This window comes from Epargyreus clarus, unplaced genomic scaffold (genome assembly GCF_041222505.1).
Source record: "Epargyreus clarus isolate Ecla_fem2 unplaced genomic scaffold, WU_Ecla_fem_2.2 ptg000008l, whole genome shotgun sequence".
NCBI classification, from domain to species: Eukaryota; Metazoa; Arthropoda; class Insecta; order Lepidoptera; family Hesperiidae; genus Epargyreus; species Epargyreus clarus.
The window spans coordinates 6,309,381-6,327,125 of NW_027332216.1; the positions used below are offsets into that span (position 1 = coordinate 6,309,381).

The 17,745-nt window shown below is 33.3% G+C and overlaps 1 protein-coding gene and 1 non-coding gene across 4 annotated transcripts in view; both read left to right on the forward strand.

Annotated features, from left to right (window-relative positions):
- The first annotated feature begins 2,380 nt into the window (after positions 1-2,380).
- Positions 2,381-17,745, forward strand: part of LOC140744274 (sodium-independent sulfate anion transporter) — a 57,461-nt gene continuing 42,096 nt past the window's right edge. The window contains exons 1-2 of one of the 3 annotated variants that reach the window (XM_073075825.1): positions 2,381-2,514; positions 16,869-17,053. In XM_073075825.1, the coding sequence (XP_072931926.1) occupies positions 16,877-17,053 (177 nt within the window). In that variant the 5' untranslated portion in view covers positions 2,381-2,514; positions 16,869-16,876. Of the gene's footprint in view, positions 2,515-13,279; positions 13,554-16,538; positions 16,562-16,868; positions 17,054-17,745 lie in introns of those variants that run through there. The other 2 variants (XM_073075824.1, XM_073075826.1) reach the window with 2 other exon arrangements.
- TRNAW-CCA (transfer RNA tryptophan (anticodon CCA)) lies at positions 8,849-8,920 on the forward strand. Its single transcript has one exon. It is a non-coding gene; the product is annotated as a tRNA-Trp (tRNA).

Below are 17,745 nucleotides of genomic sequence, written 5' to 3' on the forward strand. Positions count from 1 at the left end.
TTTTCCGCCTGTCCGTTCATATGTCACAGTAATTTGTAGGTACTCAATATTTGTGCTAGTGGCGACTACCTGCCTATTATTTTGCCTGCTCGGCTGAGTTTTAAATCATATTCATACCCATGTCACACCGGCGTTTTATACGATTGATTAGTGAATTAAAATTAAACAATGCTAGTTAGCAATTAGGTTGATGTCAACGCTATAGAATGATGTCAACGCACCTTATTTACCTATTACATAAATTAGAAAGTTTTTATCTAAAATAAATGTATCAGTGTAATTTATTGAGCTATAAGCTAAGGTTACAAGTCTATTGTGCTAGTAACATTGATGTTATTAGTAAAAACTATCGGAAAGTCATAACTATAGAACACACCTATATAATAAAATATAGGTACCTTTATACATATATTAAGATTCATTACAGCGGTTAAATTTCTTAAAATTCGTAATTAATTTTCCAAAGTTGCTATTGACATCACAGACTTTAAAATAATTAAAAAAATACGAGACCTCAGTTATCTGAGTATAGTTGTAAAAGTTGATTTCCTCAAGATGTTATCCTTAAGTTATTATTAGCTCATAGCGAGTAAGAAATACAAGTAAAGTAACATACCTACGGAAAACGTAAAGCTATGAATGCGTTAAGATAATATATAATTTCTTAATATTATATAACATACCTTAGGTATATTAGGTACGTAGATTTAGGTACGAAAATTAACGCAAATTAAGCGGCACAAAATACATAATTATATTCATATTCAACAAACTATTTGCATAAAAACTGTTAGTAGCCACCCGGATTTACGATGTGTCGATTGACAATCACAACAGTAGGTTACCTAATGAGTATTTATTTATTCAATTATACTATCGTAATTGTTTTTCCTACTTCTAATTTAAATTCAGACAAGGCTACAGCATTGACCGCGAAATCGTTTCACAGTCACGATCACTTCTAGAATGTCAAGTTCTATTAACTTGCAGACGTCCACCTGGCAGACACGAGAAAATCGAATAAAAGTACATTCCTACTTACTTGCTCTCTAAAGTGCAATCTAATCAGTCTTGATTTACTTAGTCCCATTCCATTGCATGTCTGCGAAGTAGATACCTACTTTTAAGCGTATAGTTTGCTGAGTACCTATCTACTGTTAAGTTATTTTTGGCAGACTTAGGAGCATTGGATTGACGGCGACCTACCTCAGGCATTGTTAGGCGCGTGTCTCCTCTCAGAAGGAGAAAAGTTTTGGTCATAGACCACCACGCTGGTCAATTGATGAACTCCCAGGCGTGTAGGATTCTTGCGATGTTTTCGTTTACTGTTCTACTGTTGCATTTGCCACTGTTAAAATATAGATAGGTAGGTTCTAGCGTGTTAATATTTTACATAAATGCATTAATCTTGAATAACCTTAAGGTTGCGTTATCAAGGCATTAGCAAAGGTAAATTGCTTTTGCAATTAATAGTTTTAACAATAAACAAATTGTGTTTTGCAATTTGCCTATTATAGCCAATCTAAACCAATGCAGATGGCCGTGGATAAAATGTATGTTTAATAAATTGGAAGATTCACTTTATTACAGGCAGGTAATTATTTAATTAGATAATTTAAACAATAAATCAGACTTAAGGATTTATCTAGGGTTCGGTGATGTGGAACGGTTTGAATATTTAAATATGAAATTTTCTAAATCAGGTAAATACAATTAATTATAATATTAATTGGGTGCATAAAGTCTTTATTACAGATTGAAAATCTATAGATAAGTAGGGAAATGTAAATAAAACTTGACCATTAGGCAATATTGCCACATCGATGGAACGAATGATTTGTCCCACTTTGTTCATTTTTTATTGTTCACGGCTTCAGGATGACCTTTTCGGCTATTATTTTGCTCTCGCTACATTTAGTGTCACTTGCAACTATTGTCAATTACTACGCTGGTTTAGTATCTGCGTAACAATTAGGTGTATCTAAGTATATATTTGTATACAAAGGCGTCGCCAGACGATGACCAATCAGCAGTATGGAGCAGTGGTTTTTGCATCTCTAGCTTCAGCTACCAGCTGGTTGGATGATTATTTTTGGATTTTTGCTTCCACTCCTTCCCTTTAACAATAAATCTATCCAACTCTATCTTATAAGCCTACCAAACATCGGAATTATTTGCCTATTACAATTTATTAGAAATAGGCGTAGTTTTTGGCTATTAGAGACACGTATACCTAGATGTGTTAGTAAGCATGGGAATACACAGAATATAAATTAACAGAGGATTGCCTGCTACAGAGGGAAATTATAATAAGCTCCTTGACATCTGAAGTGGCATATTCCATACATATCCATGAAAGTTCATTTCAGAGTAATTCAGAGCCACAGTGACGTAGTATCGGACCGTGCAGGTAGCGCAGTTGACAGGCAATATCCGGATGATCCATTGTCCACCTCATTGCGATTCTGAGCGCCGACGCCGCACAACCTTCCTTTTGTTCCTGAGGAAAATGAGGTAAGGTGCATTTTAGATCATATGTTTAAGGTACCTATAAAAAGTCGTTGAAGGTTTTATCCGAGGACACAGACCCGGAGATAAATAGAAAATCATTCTTTAAACTTCACTAGGTAGGTACGTTTTTTGTTGTTGTTTAACTGATTTTCGAGGAAAATGGTTTGCGGTAAGAGACAGACAAATATAGCATTAAAATTATCTATCATCGATATATAAATAAAATAACACCTATAACATCCTCAAAGCATAGCAAAGCATCCTCATGATACTACATTATGAATTGCAGGTTGTCTTAAACACTTGTCACTGTCATCTTCTTTAATTAGGTGTTAGTGTTAGCAGATAGGCGGCAGCTTATATCCGAAATATAATTTCTGGCTTTCCTCTCTGAATGAAAATAGTTTATGCCATAACACACCATGTTGACCAATGTGGATTGGTAGACTTTTCAGATCAAATATGTTTTTTTTACAGAACACTCAGATGTAGGTATACGTATCTTTTACTCTTAAAGTAAGTGATAATAACAAGAAAATTGTCATTGCGCTGAAGAATATTAATATGATCGTCTATCGTTTACTCTTTGGCTATGGAACACCCGGTAAATGCATGGTTACCATTCTAAGGTCACTTTACTCGGGGAAGTCCGAAAACCTCTTTATACAAAGTCTGTTTATTTATTTAATTTGCAGGTACCTACATAACATAAGTAAATAGTCAATAAGAACGAGATAATTATTACTTCATTATTTCAGAATAAACTACGCCATAAATAAAGTAGTAAAGTAACACAAGGTAAATATATTTTAATGTAGTTAAAAACGGCTAATTATACCGTTATCTATCTACATAACAGAATATTTTTGTTTGTTTTATCTAGTTACTGTACTATTGCAATACCATGTGTGGTACCTACCTACATATGTACCTACATACTATTAACCGTGTCTGTATATTACTAAAATAAAAAAAAAATGTTTTTAATCAAATTGAATAATGAACCCCAAAGAGGGTTGAAGTCTTACCTGTTATGGTTACACATTAAATGCTACTCCTCAGGACTATGTTTAATTGAAATGGTTTGTCTCTTCTTTACTTGCATCCACTGTCTTGTACGTTCTCGTTGTTCCAAATCCTTCAAACAAAATATAAAAGCGTTTTAAGACTGTTGTAATAGACGAGAAATAGATATGGTGGTAGTCGAACCATAAAATATCTTTAAAAGTTCATTTCTATTAAAAATTAAAATGATTTTAATTAAGAAATCGGTAGGGTGGGTAACTATATATGGTAGGGTGGGTCTGTCCCTGTAGTTCCGGGACCAGAATAGGGCTACGGTATCCCCTGCCTGTCGTAAGAGGCGACTAAAAGGGGGCTTCCGGGGCTGCGGACGGCAAGAGTGGGAGCTCAAACCGCCCGGCCAGGCAACCCCGGGATGGACGGCGGTATGTGTCGCATACCGTCGTGAACACCAGATGGTGTGGTGAGTTTCAAGCTCACCTGGGCGGAGCCCGACGGGGCAACCCGCCAAGTGCACTCCGGTTGTGTTCCGTTGGAGATCCCGGAGTCCTCTACGCAGCGCCGAGGACGGCCACCGGGGGGGTTTTAATGCGGTAAGAATCCCACATAACCCTGTGCCGCTCCCACGGCATAAGGTACCTTTTGAAGGTTTCCCCCTCGTCAACAAAAAAAAAAAAGGGTGGGTAACTAAGGAAATAAAATAAATATCCGCATTATTTTGTTCGTAAAGACAATGTTTAGTAAGTAATACATCTATGTACAATTTTGTATGAACATGTATCATCATTAAACTGGAAGCGTAGCTACATAATTACTATCAACGAACGTTGTATGTAGGCATAGTAACATGACTTGGTTAATTATACTTGATATTAAATTACGTGATAATATTTGGGCTTCAAAATGTAGCAATACCCGTATTATATTACAATATTGCTGACAATGGTTGCTAGGGTTGTATATAGTATGTATCTATGTATAAGTATGCCCGAAGCATACCAATGAAGACGCGCCTGTCACAATGTTAACTATACCTGTTAGATGATAGTGATTTCATGTTTAAATCCAAACCAGATATCTATAACGTTTCAGTCTGCGATTTTCAACAGGAAATGAAAACTGTAGAATTTCGAATCAATTAAATTTAGTTATTACTTAAGCGAAAGTTAACTATTTCTATCAATGCATGAAAGTTATCGCAAATATTTTCAGTAGCTTTTAAGATTTGAAAAATGAGTTTAGAAAAAGTAATTTTGAAATTATAGATACTTGTGTCGAATAAAATGCCTAAAAATATTTAGGCCGTAGGGTGTTCTATTGAATCAGATATTATCCTCCGATATCGGGTAATGACTGTACAGTCACAGAAGTATCAATATGCAGTTTACCTATAAGACGATAAGTGGTCATTGCCACTTGTTTTCGTATAAAACCCATCTGAATAAGACATTAGATCTACCTTGAGTCAATTACAGTGATGTGTTGCTGCACTACAATTGTAACTTAACTGGAACGCCTCGAGTAACGTTTTACCACACCCAGAAGTAGGTACGTACAGAATATTCATATCACGGAATCGTCAAACACACAAACCTTGTTACACAGTAGATAATTGTTTTTGTAAACGAGCCGAGCCGCTGTTAATGTTGTTACGGTACATACACGATGTTGTTACGTATTTTTGTGGCAGTGGTTCCCAATTAAGAATCCGCTAGTAACGAATAACAAATTAACAAATACATTTTAAGATTACAAAGTGGATGTGTATGTTTATACATAACTACTTTGTAATCGTTTTACTCATACTAATTTATGATTTTACTACGTCGATGGACTTATTCTGTATTGAAGGAAAGAACGAATTTTAAAACTTTATTGTTTGAAAAATGGTATCGATGTTAGATATAAATAAAACATTTATCTCATTTACGTTTGATTGTATCGTAAGATATCATATTTTAAAGTGTATACTATTTAAACTATTTACAGTTGTTAAAATATTATAAGTCAACATTCTTAACACTTCTTAATCTTATGATCCACGTAACATAAAATACATTATTTTTAGTATCTCGATTAAGCATTAATCCATAATCAGGTTTAATAGAATTTCTGATTTAGGTACTCGATATTTGTGATCACTACTTAAATTTACTTTTTGACATTATTGAGATGAATATTATGTTCTTATTTAAAACTAGCAGACCCGGCAAACGTTGTGTTGCCAAATAAATAAAAAATGCTAAGGGTGAACAACCCTTAGGGATATGAAACATAATGGGATATGAAACCGATTCTCAGACCTACTGAATATACCTACATATAAAATTTGGTGAAAATCGATAAAGCCGTTTCGGAAGAGTACGGTAACTAACATTGTGACACGAGAATTTTATATATAAGATATAATGTAGTCCATTGAAAAGTTACATTTGGGTATGCATTTGTCAGAGGACGCAATTTTATTTTTTTAATGTGTAGGGGGGGTCAGTAGAAGCTTAAGTTCAAGTTTGTGGGGTCGGCACCCTTGTCCCCCGGCCGCCATCTTGGAAAAGGGGGTGCAAAGGGTTTTCGCGCTGTATCTCGTAAACTAGTTACCCTACAGAAAATTTAATCAAACATAAAATGTAGCAAATTAAATTTCCTACAATTTTATTTCTATTACTTTTTATCGTCAAGTGACCAACAAAAAAGTTATAAACAAAAATAAATGAAAATTTTGTAACAAATTTCCTTATGGAGGTTATAACTTTTTTCAGTTCATTTTACAATAAAATGACATCACAGCAATTTTGTAGAGGGTTTTTCAACGAACAATTTCCTCTATATAATTGTTTCATTTTATTTATTTATCTAGGTTTTACAGCGCTCCAAACTTGAACGGATTCTCGAATGCTCATAGGGATGCAATAAAAACTAAAAATTAGGCATACTTTTCTATCTATATTTTTTTTATTCATACAATTTATTATGATCTTAACATTCCTATGCTATTATTAAACTATGTTTGACCCTTTTACCCACTACCTATGAGGTAATCGCAGAGTGATTAGAGTATCGTCTTTATTTCCGCCATATAAAGAGACGAAAAAACGTTCGCCAACAACACTGAGTAACGATGACTCGACTTTCTCACTCATAAATAATTTAGTTCCACTTGCTAACTCTGGATGCTTCTGCAAAATTTTTATAAATTTGACTTTGCCCATGTTATACGCTGCTGACGTTGTGTCGCATCCTGAGAAGGCAAGGATTTCTACCTGCTTAGGGTTCTAAGTTTTGTAGTGGGTAAAAGGGTCAAACATAGTTTAATAATAGCATAGGAATGTTAAGATCATAATAAATTGTATGAATAAAAAAAAATATAGATAGAAAAGTAAGCCTAATTTTTAGTTTTTATTGCATCCCTATGAGCATTCGAGAATCCGTTCAAGTTTGGAGCGCTGTAAAACCTAGATAAATAAATAAAATGAAACAATTATATAGAGGAAATTGTTCGTTGAAAAACCCTCTACAAAATTGCTGTGATGTCATTTTATTGTAAAATGAACTGAAAAAAAGTTATAACCTCCAAAAGGAAATTTGTTACAAAATTTTCATTTATTTTTGTTTATAACTTTTTTGTTGGTCACTTGACGATAAAAAGTAATAGAAATAAAATTGTAGGAAATTTAATTTGCTACATTTTATGTTTGATTAAATTTTCTGTAGGGTAACTAGTTTACGAGATACAGCGCGAAAACCCTTTGCACCCCCTTTTCCAAGATGGCGGCCGGGGGACAAGGGTGCCGACCCCACAAACTTGAACTTAAGCTTCTACTGACCCCCCCTACACATTAAAAAAATAAAATTGCGTCCTCTGACAAATGCACACTAAGGCCTAAAAAATGTAACATTTCAATGGACTAATGATGTATATGTATATGCACACTGCATATTGTGTGTTTGTGTAGTTCTACACGAACGACCATGTTGAGTACCACTGTTAAAGTGACAATAAATCGTTATACCTACTTGTCAAAATTTGATTATCACTATATTTAAATATCAAATATTAATGTAACGTAACGAATTATTACGAATCGATCGTGGGAATATAAGATAACTATTTACAAAAATAACTATTTATACAAAAATGGAAAAAATCGTGTTATTACAGTTAGTTCTGCTTACGAAATAGTTTAGAAATATTGTGTCGTAGCTGGTGACTCAAAACTATAGTTATAAACATACGTAAAGGTATTAATCTAAGACGTAAACAGAGGTGCTTTATTGTTTAGTCAAATCAAATCAAATCAAATCAAAATTTTTTATTCAAAATAGGTTCTTTTCAGAGCACTTTTTGAATGTCAATACAACTACCACCACTTCACAAGATGTTTCGTTATGGAGAAGAAGCGGAAGAAACTCCATAACACACATCTTTTAAAAAAATGTTTTTTACAATGTTAAACTTAACCTAATGGTACGTGTGGAGCTGGAACTACTTCAGACCACACCGTTTTGTCAGTCAAATAATCACTTAGTTTATAGTACGCTTTTTTACATAGCGTTTGTTTAACGACATGTTTGAACTTTTTTTCTGTGAAAAATGTGGTCTGGTCTTGTCTGATGGTAAGTCTGTAATATGTTATTAATCCGTTAAGCAAATATTCTATTATATTGACATGTTTCAAGTTCACTGAGTTAAATGTTACTCGGTGCTGAAATTGGCGGATTTGAATTCGGAAGGCATATCTGGTTTGAGATTAGTGTCTGCCTTCACGAGGTTTTTATTTACATACGTTGAGAAGGATTGGGCACGTGGACGTAGGCACAAACTTTTTAACAGTGCATATTAAGAAATTACATTCAAAGTATGAAAAGATCTACATCTTTTTACACTTTGAGGCACACACGGGTAGTTATAAAAAACACTTAATATATGTCACATACCTAATCTTTGGTGGATAGACTGCGGACTGCCATACGTATATTTTTCTTATAGACTTCTGTTCTGTACCCATACTATTTCCAATCACGACCCCTAGCGGATTATATCAAAACTTGGAAATAGTATGGGCCAATACGTAAACAAATACCAAAACAGTCATATTTGTCAAAACGTAAAAACTCATGATAAGGGTACTGGTTTAAAGCGTGTATTAAAAAAAATAGTTCTCTTCTCTTAGTTCAATACAATACAAACGTTTCAATTTAGTTCTCTCTGTAGCCGATCTCAAGGGCTTCTATTCTATCTATTAATTAACAGGTGACTATGGACGACAAAAACCCCACACAGTTTATATATTCAATTTTCATAACAAAATTCAACGACTCCGTGGCGCAACGGTAGCGCGTCTGACTCCAGATCAGAAGGTTGCGTGTTCAAATCACGTCGGGGTCAAATCAACCCAGGGAATAAGATTTTTTGTTTGCATTTTTATGTATAATTTTAAAATATATTATTTAATGAATCAATATTTAATGAAGTCACATTATTATTTTAAAATGCTATTTCTAAGACCTAATTTAAATCTACAGTACCCTTAGTATGAGATTTTACGATTTTACAAAAATGGCTGTTTTTGTATTTATTTACGTATTTCCCAAACATTTCCAATCAGTTCTGATACAGTCAGCTGGGGGCGCTAGTTATGTATTGCGTCGGGATGCAGCAGCCAGGATACAGAAAGACCGAATTACTTATATACCTACGTATTTAATAAAAACAGGATCGGATGACTTTTTGATAATTTTGTATAAGGCGCATGCCTAACTATGGTGGTTAAGGCCAATATATAACACGCTGATTGCGAATGTTTGGGCAAATACGTAAACAAATACAAAAACAGTAATTTTTGTAAAGACGTAAAAAGTCATACTAAGGGTATAGTATAGAGTACAGACATTCAACGTGTCGTGCCCGACAAAACCATATATAGCATGTATACAATATTTCGACAGGCACGACTCGTGTCTGCGTGGTCATGTTACGGAAGACACAAATACGTACATACTTATTCTATGGAACGATAAGCGTACGATGCCTAAATTGTCTCTACAAATAGAGCATAAATATAAGTTTACAATCATTCCATCTTCCTCTCTTCCTTTCTTTCTCCTTCCTTCCTCCTTATGCACACAATAGTACACGCACGTACACATAGACACACGTATTTACCCAGCTGAATTAATGCTCATTGATCATAATAACTCCTTTACGTCAAAGGATACGCATTATCCAATAAGTAACCATTCTTATCTCGCAAGATGTTAAAAACAGGGTATTCGTGAATTTAAATTGTGATAAAAATTGATTGGTTCTTTACAAATACAATTCAATATTGGTACCTACACACTAATATCAGTAATGCGGAATATACATACATATTAGGTACATAGGTACTTTTTTTTTGTTTATTTTCTTGCCTTTTTGCTTTTTTCGGGTGAACTTTTAATTCAGATGCCTCATATTTTCTCGAGACAAACGCATTGGTATGTGAATACCTGTTTACAATGAAAAGTTATGGAGCTAATATGAGTATTGCCTTAAGTCGCGGTGTGCACATATATCTATTGCTATTCTGATATGAAGCTCGTATGCTCGTGTCTTCATGCATCCTTCTCTATACGAGCCTTGCAATGGATTTCATTTAGGGATGGGGATTCTATCGAAAAAATATCGATTTTAAAATGGACTGGAAGTCAGAATTGAACAGACTCTCATTGACAGAATTGAAAGTCTGAAGAACAGATACATAAAATATCAAAGACAAGAAGATTAATTTCTTAAAAAAAGCAATGTTTAATTTACGTATTTTATTTGGTGCTCTAGGTTAACGTCGTTGAAAAAAGATAATCTGTGAAACTTATTATTACCTGAATCTATGTGAAAATTGTAAGTTTATTTATTTTTGCCCATCAATTACGTTGCTGAAATACAGGATTATAACCAACAAATAGCAAGCTCTCATTCTTTTTATCTTTTGATCAATTAGATTATCTGGTGTCTGCCTTATATTGATTCGTCAGATAGATTAATTGCTTTATATCGATGTATTCAGTTCAAAAGTCAAAATCTTCGACACGTAGACTCACATTACCACCCCTAGTTTCATTATGAAATTTTACCGACAAACAGGAGCAACTCTCCTTCCGCTTACATAATGAAACTCACGCTCACTAACCTTCTCGTGAAATTATTAATTTTCACGTAGACTTTTAGGTGTACGTAAAAGAGAACTATGAAGCGCGCATAGACACGGCTATTGTCTTATGTAGATAATATTAGGAACTTTAAGGAATTCATTTGCATAAGAGAATGACATGTGTAGGTGACGTACTACTTATGACTTATTGACATATCTTAAGTTAGCACTTCAAATTATTGTCCACAGTTTGTTTAAAACATATAAGAGTCAAAATATTCCTCTGTATCGATAAGACATCATCACATTTTTGATCTTGTTTCCAGTCGTTTAACATCTCGATATAAATCTTGGACGTGCTACAAGAAGATACATTATCACCTTTTTTTTTTTTGTTTGCGAGGGGGAAACCTTCAAAAGGTACCCGACGACGTGGGGACGACGCGGGTTATGTGGGATTTTTACCGCACTAAAACCCCCCCGGTGGCCGTCCTCGGCGCTTGGTGAAGAACTCCGGGATCTCCGATGGAACACAACCGGAGTCCTCCGAGCGCGATGCCCCAATCGGGCTCTTCCCTGGGGGAGCAGTTTACGCTCCTCCCACACACCTAGTGTTTACAACGGTATGCGGCCACACACACCGTCGTCCTTCCCGGGGTTACTTGCTGGACGGTTCGAGCTCCCACCCTTGCCGCCCGCAACCCCAGAAGCCCCCTTTTAGTCGCCTCTTACGACAGGCAGGGGATACCGTAGCCCTATTCTAGTCCCGAGACTACAGGGACAAGATACATTATCACCTAACATCGCATTTGACCTCGGGAAAGTCAGATTACTTTGTGCGTCAAAATGACGTACATGTGAGTAGTAGAGTTTTTAGAGATGACAAAAGGCCGTTGGACTTTAGTGTCCTTAAAGATATAACTTGGTTCAATAAATAATGTATTCCAAATGGCGGTTTTGACGGTGGTTTCTCCCTTTTAAATTGGAACACAACACTGATACTGTAATACAAATATGTGTGGCAATGGTGCTTTCGAAGTCTTTTTTATTAAACAATTTTTTCTTAAAATTAATGAGTAATATTACTTTTAAATTAACCGTGTGCGTTTTTTTCTACATCTCTACTTATTTTATATTATATTTTTATTACAAAATATTCGTAATAGTGACTGGCAAAACGTATTTATAAGCACTAATAAAATATGCTATTACATTTTCCTCGAGTCAATTACTACGGTGTTGTAAAGATAGTTACGCGCCTTTTGATTCATGATAATAAGATTGAAAACTACTTGTATGGTCCAAGTATAGTCAAAGCGTTAATTTTTAATTGCCCAAGATAGCTTAGGTTTTAACTGCCTAAAATAGATTTTAATGACTAAAATAATTGTAGTAGGATTTAATTAAAATATGATATTTCGACAAAATTGAAATAATAGGCTGATAACATGCCAGAAAAAAGTCGCATTTATTTTGGAATATGGACTCGAAATGTTTAGACTATTTCAACTTTTTGAAACCTATAAATATAGGTTAAAATATAGTTAAATAACAAGAATATTTTTATAAAAAGAAAAACCCCGACTCCTTAAAAATATAGCTTATTTCACTCTTACGATATACATTTTAGACGAATCCAAGGACACTTCGAATATTACGTAAAATCCGCCAAGTCTTTTGGGCTGCACGGCGTGCTAAAGATGAAGATGTACCTAAACAGAAATATGCTTGACAAACATTACACTCCGTAGTCCGGTGCAAACGGATTTGCTAACAATTAGTATTAATACTTCGATGATTAACATAATGTTATAACATAATAATTATTACTATTATTATTTCTACCTACTGACAACAGTGTTAAGCGCTGCTGTGTTCTGGTTTGAAGGGTGTGGTAAGGGAGACATACTTTTCCGAGGCATTCCAGCTTAGTCCTCAGGAGTGGCGGCGCATCTGTGGCCGACCTCAGGTGGGAATATCTAATCCTATCTGGGGTTGATTACAGTTGTCCATGGGCGGCAGTAGCCACTTACCATCTGGTGGACTGTATGCTCGTCTGCTACTCCTATATTATAAAAAAAAAAACATAACATAATAAATATTTTCCTGAAAACAAAATTACTTAGAAAAATGTCTTCTAAAATTACTTACCCTACATATTGGCTTAAAATTAGTATTCTGCTCCAATAAATTTCTTCGTAAATGATACTTGATTGCGAGTTGACAACTGATATTGTAACATGAGTATTGAACGTAATAAATTATTATAATGCATGTAAATTTTGTTCAGAATAATAAAAAATATATATAAGTATTTATTAAGCTATAGGTACCTATAATTAAAAAACCGGATAGTTTTTTTTCATTTGAGGAAATCTCAATGCTTCATAGTTGGGTACATGTTTTCCCTATCCAAGTTGATCACTAGATGCATTGCTTATACTATTGTAATATCTAGGCATTCATTTCCTTAACAATCTACTTTAGATTCTCATATCAATTCCTTCCAAATTTAGGACCACAACCTTTAATTTAATTTCTAAAAAGTGATTGCGAAATGAGTCCTAATAATACCTGTCCCCACATAATGATTGATAATAAGGCAGTTTGCGGTAAGCGGTTGATCAACGCGCAAGTAAAAAAGTTGTTCGCGCATGCGCCATGACGGATCTAGTGCGCGGGAAATTTTGGACGCCATGATTGTAAAGTTGTATTTTAGACATTTACGTGTAATATTTGAATAAAAAGTTAACAAGTTGGTTTAGTTGAACGATGTGACAAACAATGATTTTTTTATTATTAAGTTATGGTTGTGGTACAATATTTCAAATCCGTTATTGTGGAATTTCTTGTGTATTTATTAATTAATTTTTAAGGCATTGTGGACAAGTAAGTACTAAACTTAATACGAATAAATTAAACAGTTAAATTTAAGTATCTTAATTAAATTTCTATTACCGAATTTTGTAATTGGTACGATTTATTATTTTCATAATAATGTTGCACCTATAATTCAAACAGTATGTATATATGCAATTAAAATAATGCCGAAAATGTTCCAACAGTTTAAATACTTAATTACAATTAAGTTAAATAATTAAACATACATATATTAAAATCTATAAAAAAATCTAATTATTAAATTAATAACTAGATTAATAATATTAATAATAATAATAAACGTTTATTGCCATAATAACACAGTTTACACAAAAAATAAATGTACATTTTACAGTAATATTAATATGACAAAAGGAATTCGGCTCAGCATTGCTGTCTCAGAATCAGAGATTCGATATAATAATAGGTGGTATACTATTTTTTTTCTACTTTTTAAAACTATTTTTGAAGTGGTAGGGATTTATGAAGAAAATGACCCAATCATGCCCTAAGCAGGAAGTTCGATTAGTTTGGCTAAACTCAATTAAGTGCTAAACGGTTCGACCTTACAAAGTGACTGTAGTTTTATTTCTGATTTTATTGAAAAATGGTGCCGTGTTTTACATTAATGTTACTATAGAGAAGGAAGTCATTATTATATTAGATATTTAGTTATCTTTATTTTATATTTTTAAATTTATACATCCTTTTGCGCGTTTGGAAAGAAAGGAAGGGCGGGATTTTAAATAAAATCAAAAACTAAAAATGGACACCGTGATCTTGGCAAGTAAGTATTGCAAGTATAGAAGAAAAAATATTTTTAAACATACCTATGATACAATACAATTATTTATATAATTATTATTTTTTATATATTTTTAAATCAATAAATTAAGTATGCCAAAGAAGTATAACTTCTAAGTTCTCTTCGTAGTCTTATTTAACTGTACATACATAATTTAAAAATAAACATGTTCTCAAATACCTATATATTTTTACAAACCTTAGTTTATTTTACAAAAATACGTAAGCTAGAACGAAAAACAAGCTAATGAGTATACGGATATGCTAGATCTTAGTTAATTAACACTAATTTTATATCGGTCGTCATCGGCGGACAAGAAACTCGGTAACACGCTTATTATATCGTACTAAACTGCAATGACAGTAAATTGTATATAACGACAGAGATGTAAGAACGGTGACTATATGTACGTTGGTATCTCAGATTATTTATAGGCCAATATATTTAAAAAAAAAATAACGATGGTTATTGAGTAATGACGTCACATACTTCCCACAAATGTACGCATCTTCTATTGTATTGCCTTTGTAGTTAGATCGACAATGTATACAGACTAAATAGCATAAGCGCCACTAAGGCATTCCATCAACGATTTAAATCATGTAAATTACACTTGTTGGACTTAAATGAATATCCTCTGATATCGTAACTAGTAATTGTGCAGAAATAATTATAACAATCATAGCTAAGTACTAATACGTGAGGGCGAAACGGTCTTCATAACTTTTTTTTTGGTTGAACTATCTGTTGAAGTACATAAGTAGTATTTTTTATTACAGGTATATTTCAGGCAATCGAATGAAAATAATTATTATGTTTAGTGTTCATGAGAAAATGTAATCAACAAATTAACATAATAATACATATCTACGTATTAACGTACATCTGTACAAGTATATCTTTCAGTTTACAGTAGAACAAGAATTTATGAGCAAATATTTAAACAGGCTTAAGTCATCCCTATAATTAGAGCCAAGGTTTAAATTTGATAAAAAGTTCATTACCATGTGACCTACAAACAGCTTAAGTAGAAAAATATGGCTTGTTAAATCCCATTAACACATAGCTTAACTATGATTGTATCTATTTGTTTATGCACACATAATGATAAATATAAAAGAGAGCTTATATTTAATATTTAGTGCAAAGCGCTGCTTATTTCTAATGATATAGGTATCTTACAGGAGACCTGAGATTGGAACTGTACTTACCTAAATAAAATATATTATTACAGTAAGATATTACTAATATAATGAGACTACATACACAAAACTGTGATACGTGATAATAATAAACTTAAACTATCTGGCTTTCAAGCTGTATCAATAACATAGGTAGTTATTATGCATACAGTATAGCATATGTCTTAATAATATACTCTACAGCCGCAAAACGTAACTTGTAAATATTTTGAGAAAAATATTAACAACATTTACTAATACAGTTAGATAATTTGCAAATTCCTACGATGTGGAAAATCATGTAATATTTTCCACTTAATAATTTCCTATAATAATTATATTTCCCTATAATAATTACTTGTAAAAAGAAATAAGGGAAAATGTGCTATATTATCGTTTATGATTTTGTTATGTAAGTGTATATAGGTAATATGACGTTGATTGGTTAGTTTTAAAACGTTTAAAGTAGTACAAGTTACCGTCCGAGTTTGCTATTGTGTAAAGAATGCGTATCAATCCCATAACAATGAAATGAGAATTGCCTTCCGTGCAATGCATTTATCGCTTGCGACATCTACTTGGAGCTGTAATGTGATAAAGTTAACTTGATTTTGAATATTTATAAAAGTTTTGTATCCAGTAGTTCTTTGTTTTTGTTCATTGAGTATTACAGAGAAATAAAACTCTAGTTGTCCTATGTAAGTACCTAAATATCGTTACCTAAGCATTATTTATCACTTGTCTCATGGATATGTTACTATTTTTTGCTATACCTACCTAGTAACATAGTAGGTATGTAATGTACCAACATGACTACATACTGATGTTTCAACATACCTATTGCATATTTAGTTTTTATTATTATAAGATCATAATACATATGTACATTACATAATATCTACATTACATTTTGTTTACCATGACAGTCATTGTAATCGGTCGGCAGTCATTGTTGAATAATGTTCACATGTTAAGTGTGTGATAAATTGTTAAAACATTATATATTTTTCTCAAGGAGACAACTATTAAATGTAACCAGGGACTCTTATTTACTTTATTTCTTCTTAAAAGTAAACATTAATAAACATAATTATTATGTCCATTGCAATTAAAAGAAAAAATCAGCAACGCGAGCAATTTAAAACGTTATTTTGAGATAATGTTTTTTCTTAAAATAATATTTTACGTACATACGTACCTAGTAATATTACACATTTTCGTAATGTAAACAGGTTTCTTACTATGTGCAACGTTAAGTTGAACGCCTTATAGAAGTAAAGCGCAATATTCATCAGATACTTATATTTACCTTTCTCAGTTACATAAATAAAATTACAGGAGAGACGATGTTGAAGCTTCCGAATCCAGGGCAACTGGCCGGGCGTGTTCTTCCCATACTGCGCTGGTCCAGGACTTACGATTTGCGGACAGGGATCGGCGACTTGATAGCCGGGATCACTGTAGCTCTCACGCTAATACCACAGTCTATTGCGTACGCCTCGCTCGCCGGATTTGAACCGCAGGTAACATTGTTACTTTAATACACTGAGCCCCTTTGTTCGAGTACATGCATGCTGGGTAGCATTAAGATAGTCAAAGAGATATATGCCTGCATTGGAAATTGGATTTCGATTTGCTAATAGGGTTTCATGATAACAATGTACTAACATTGTTTGGCTTTGGAACTGTTTAATGTTAGATATGGTAGCAAGTGAAATGAAATGAATTACATTTATTTTGTATAGGCCTACGGTGTTATTTCTTGAACTACTAGGTACCGGATCAGGACGGAAATAGTAAGTACCTGCCGTCGGTTTGTCGGCGTATATTCCTTTCATTTTTTTTGTTGGGTGTTATAGTTAGTTAACTCATACGTATCTTATGATGTGGTGATACCTTACAACAATTTTTAGTAATCCACGATGACAGTTGTAAATATTATGCTTTGATTAATTCATTACTTTGACGGCTATTGAAATGTACCTATGGTAAATAGGATCTTAATTTCAATTCGCTAACGGGGATGGGTAGGTAACATTATACAACGATACTCTCGAAAGCTCCAAAATACCGGTAATTATGACGAATAGATCTGAAATTGTGGGCTTCATTTCTATACCTTATCAATGTTCAACGTCTATATCGTATCAATGAAATGTGGTGTAATGGTGTTGATAGATTTCTCTAGTATAATTATATTTATACACCTTTTAAA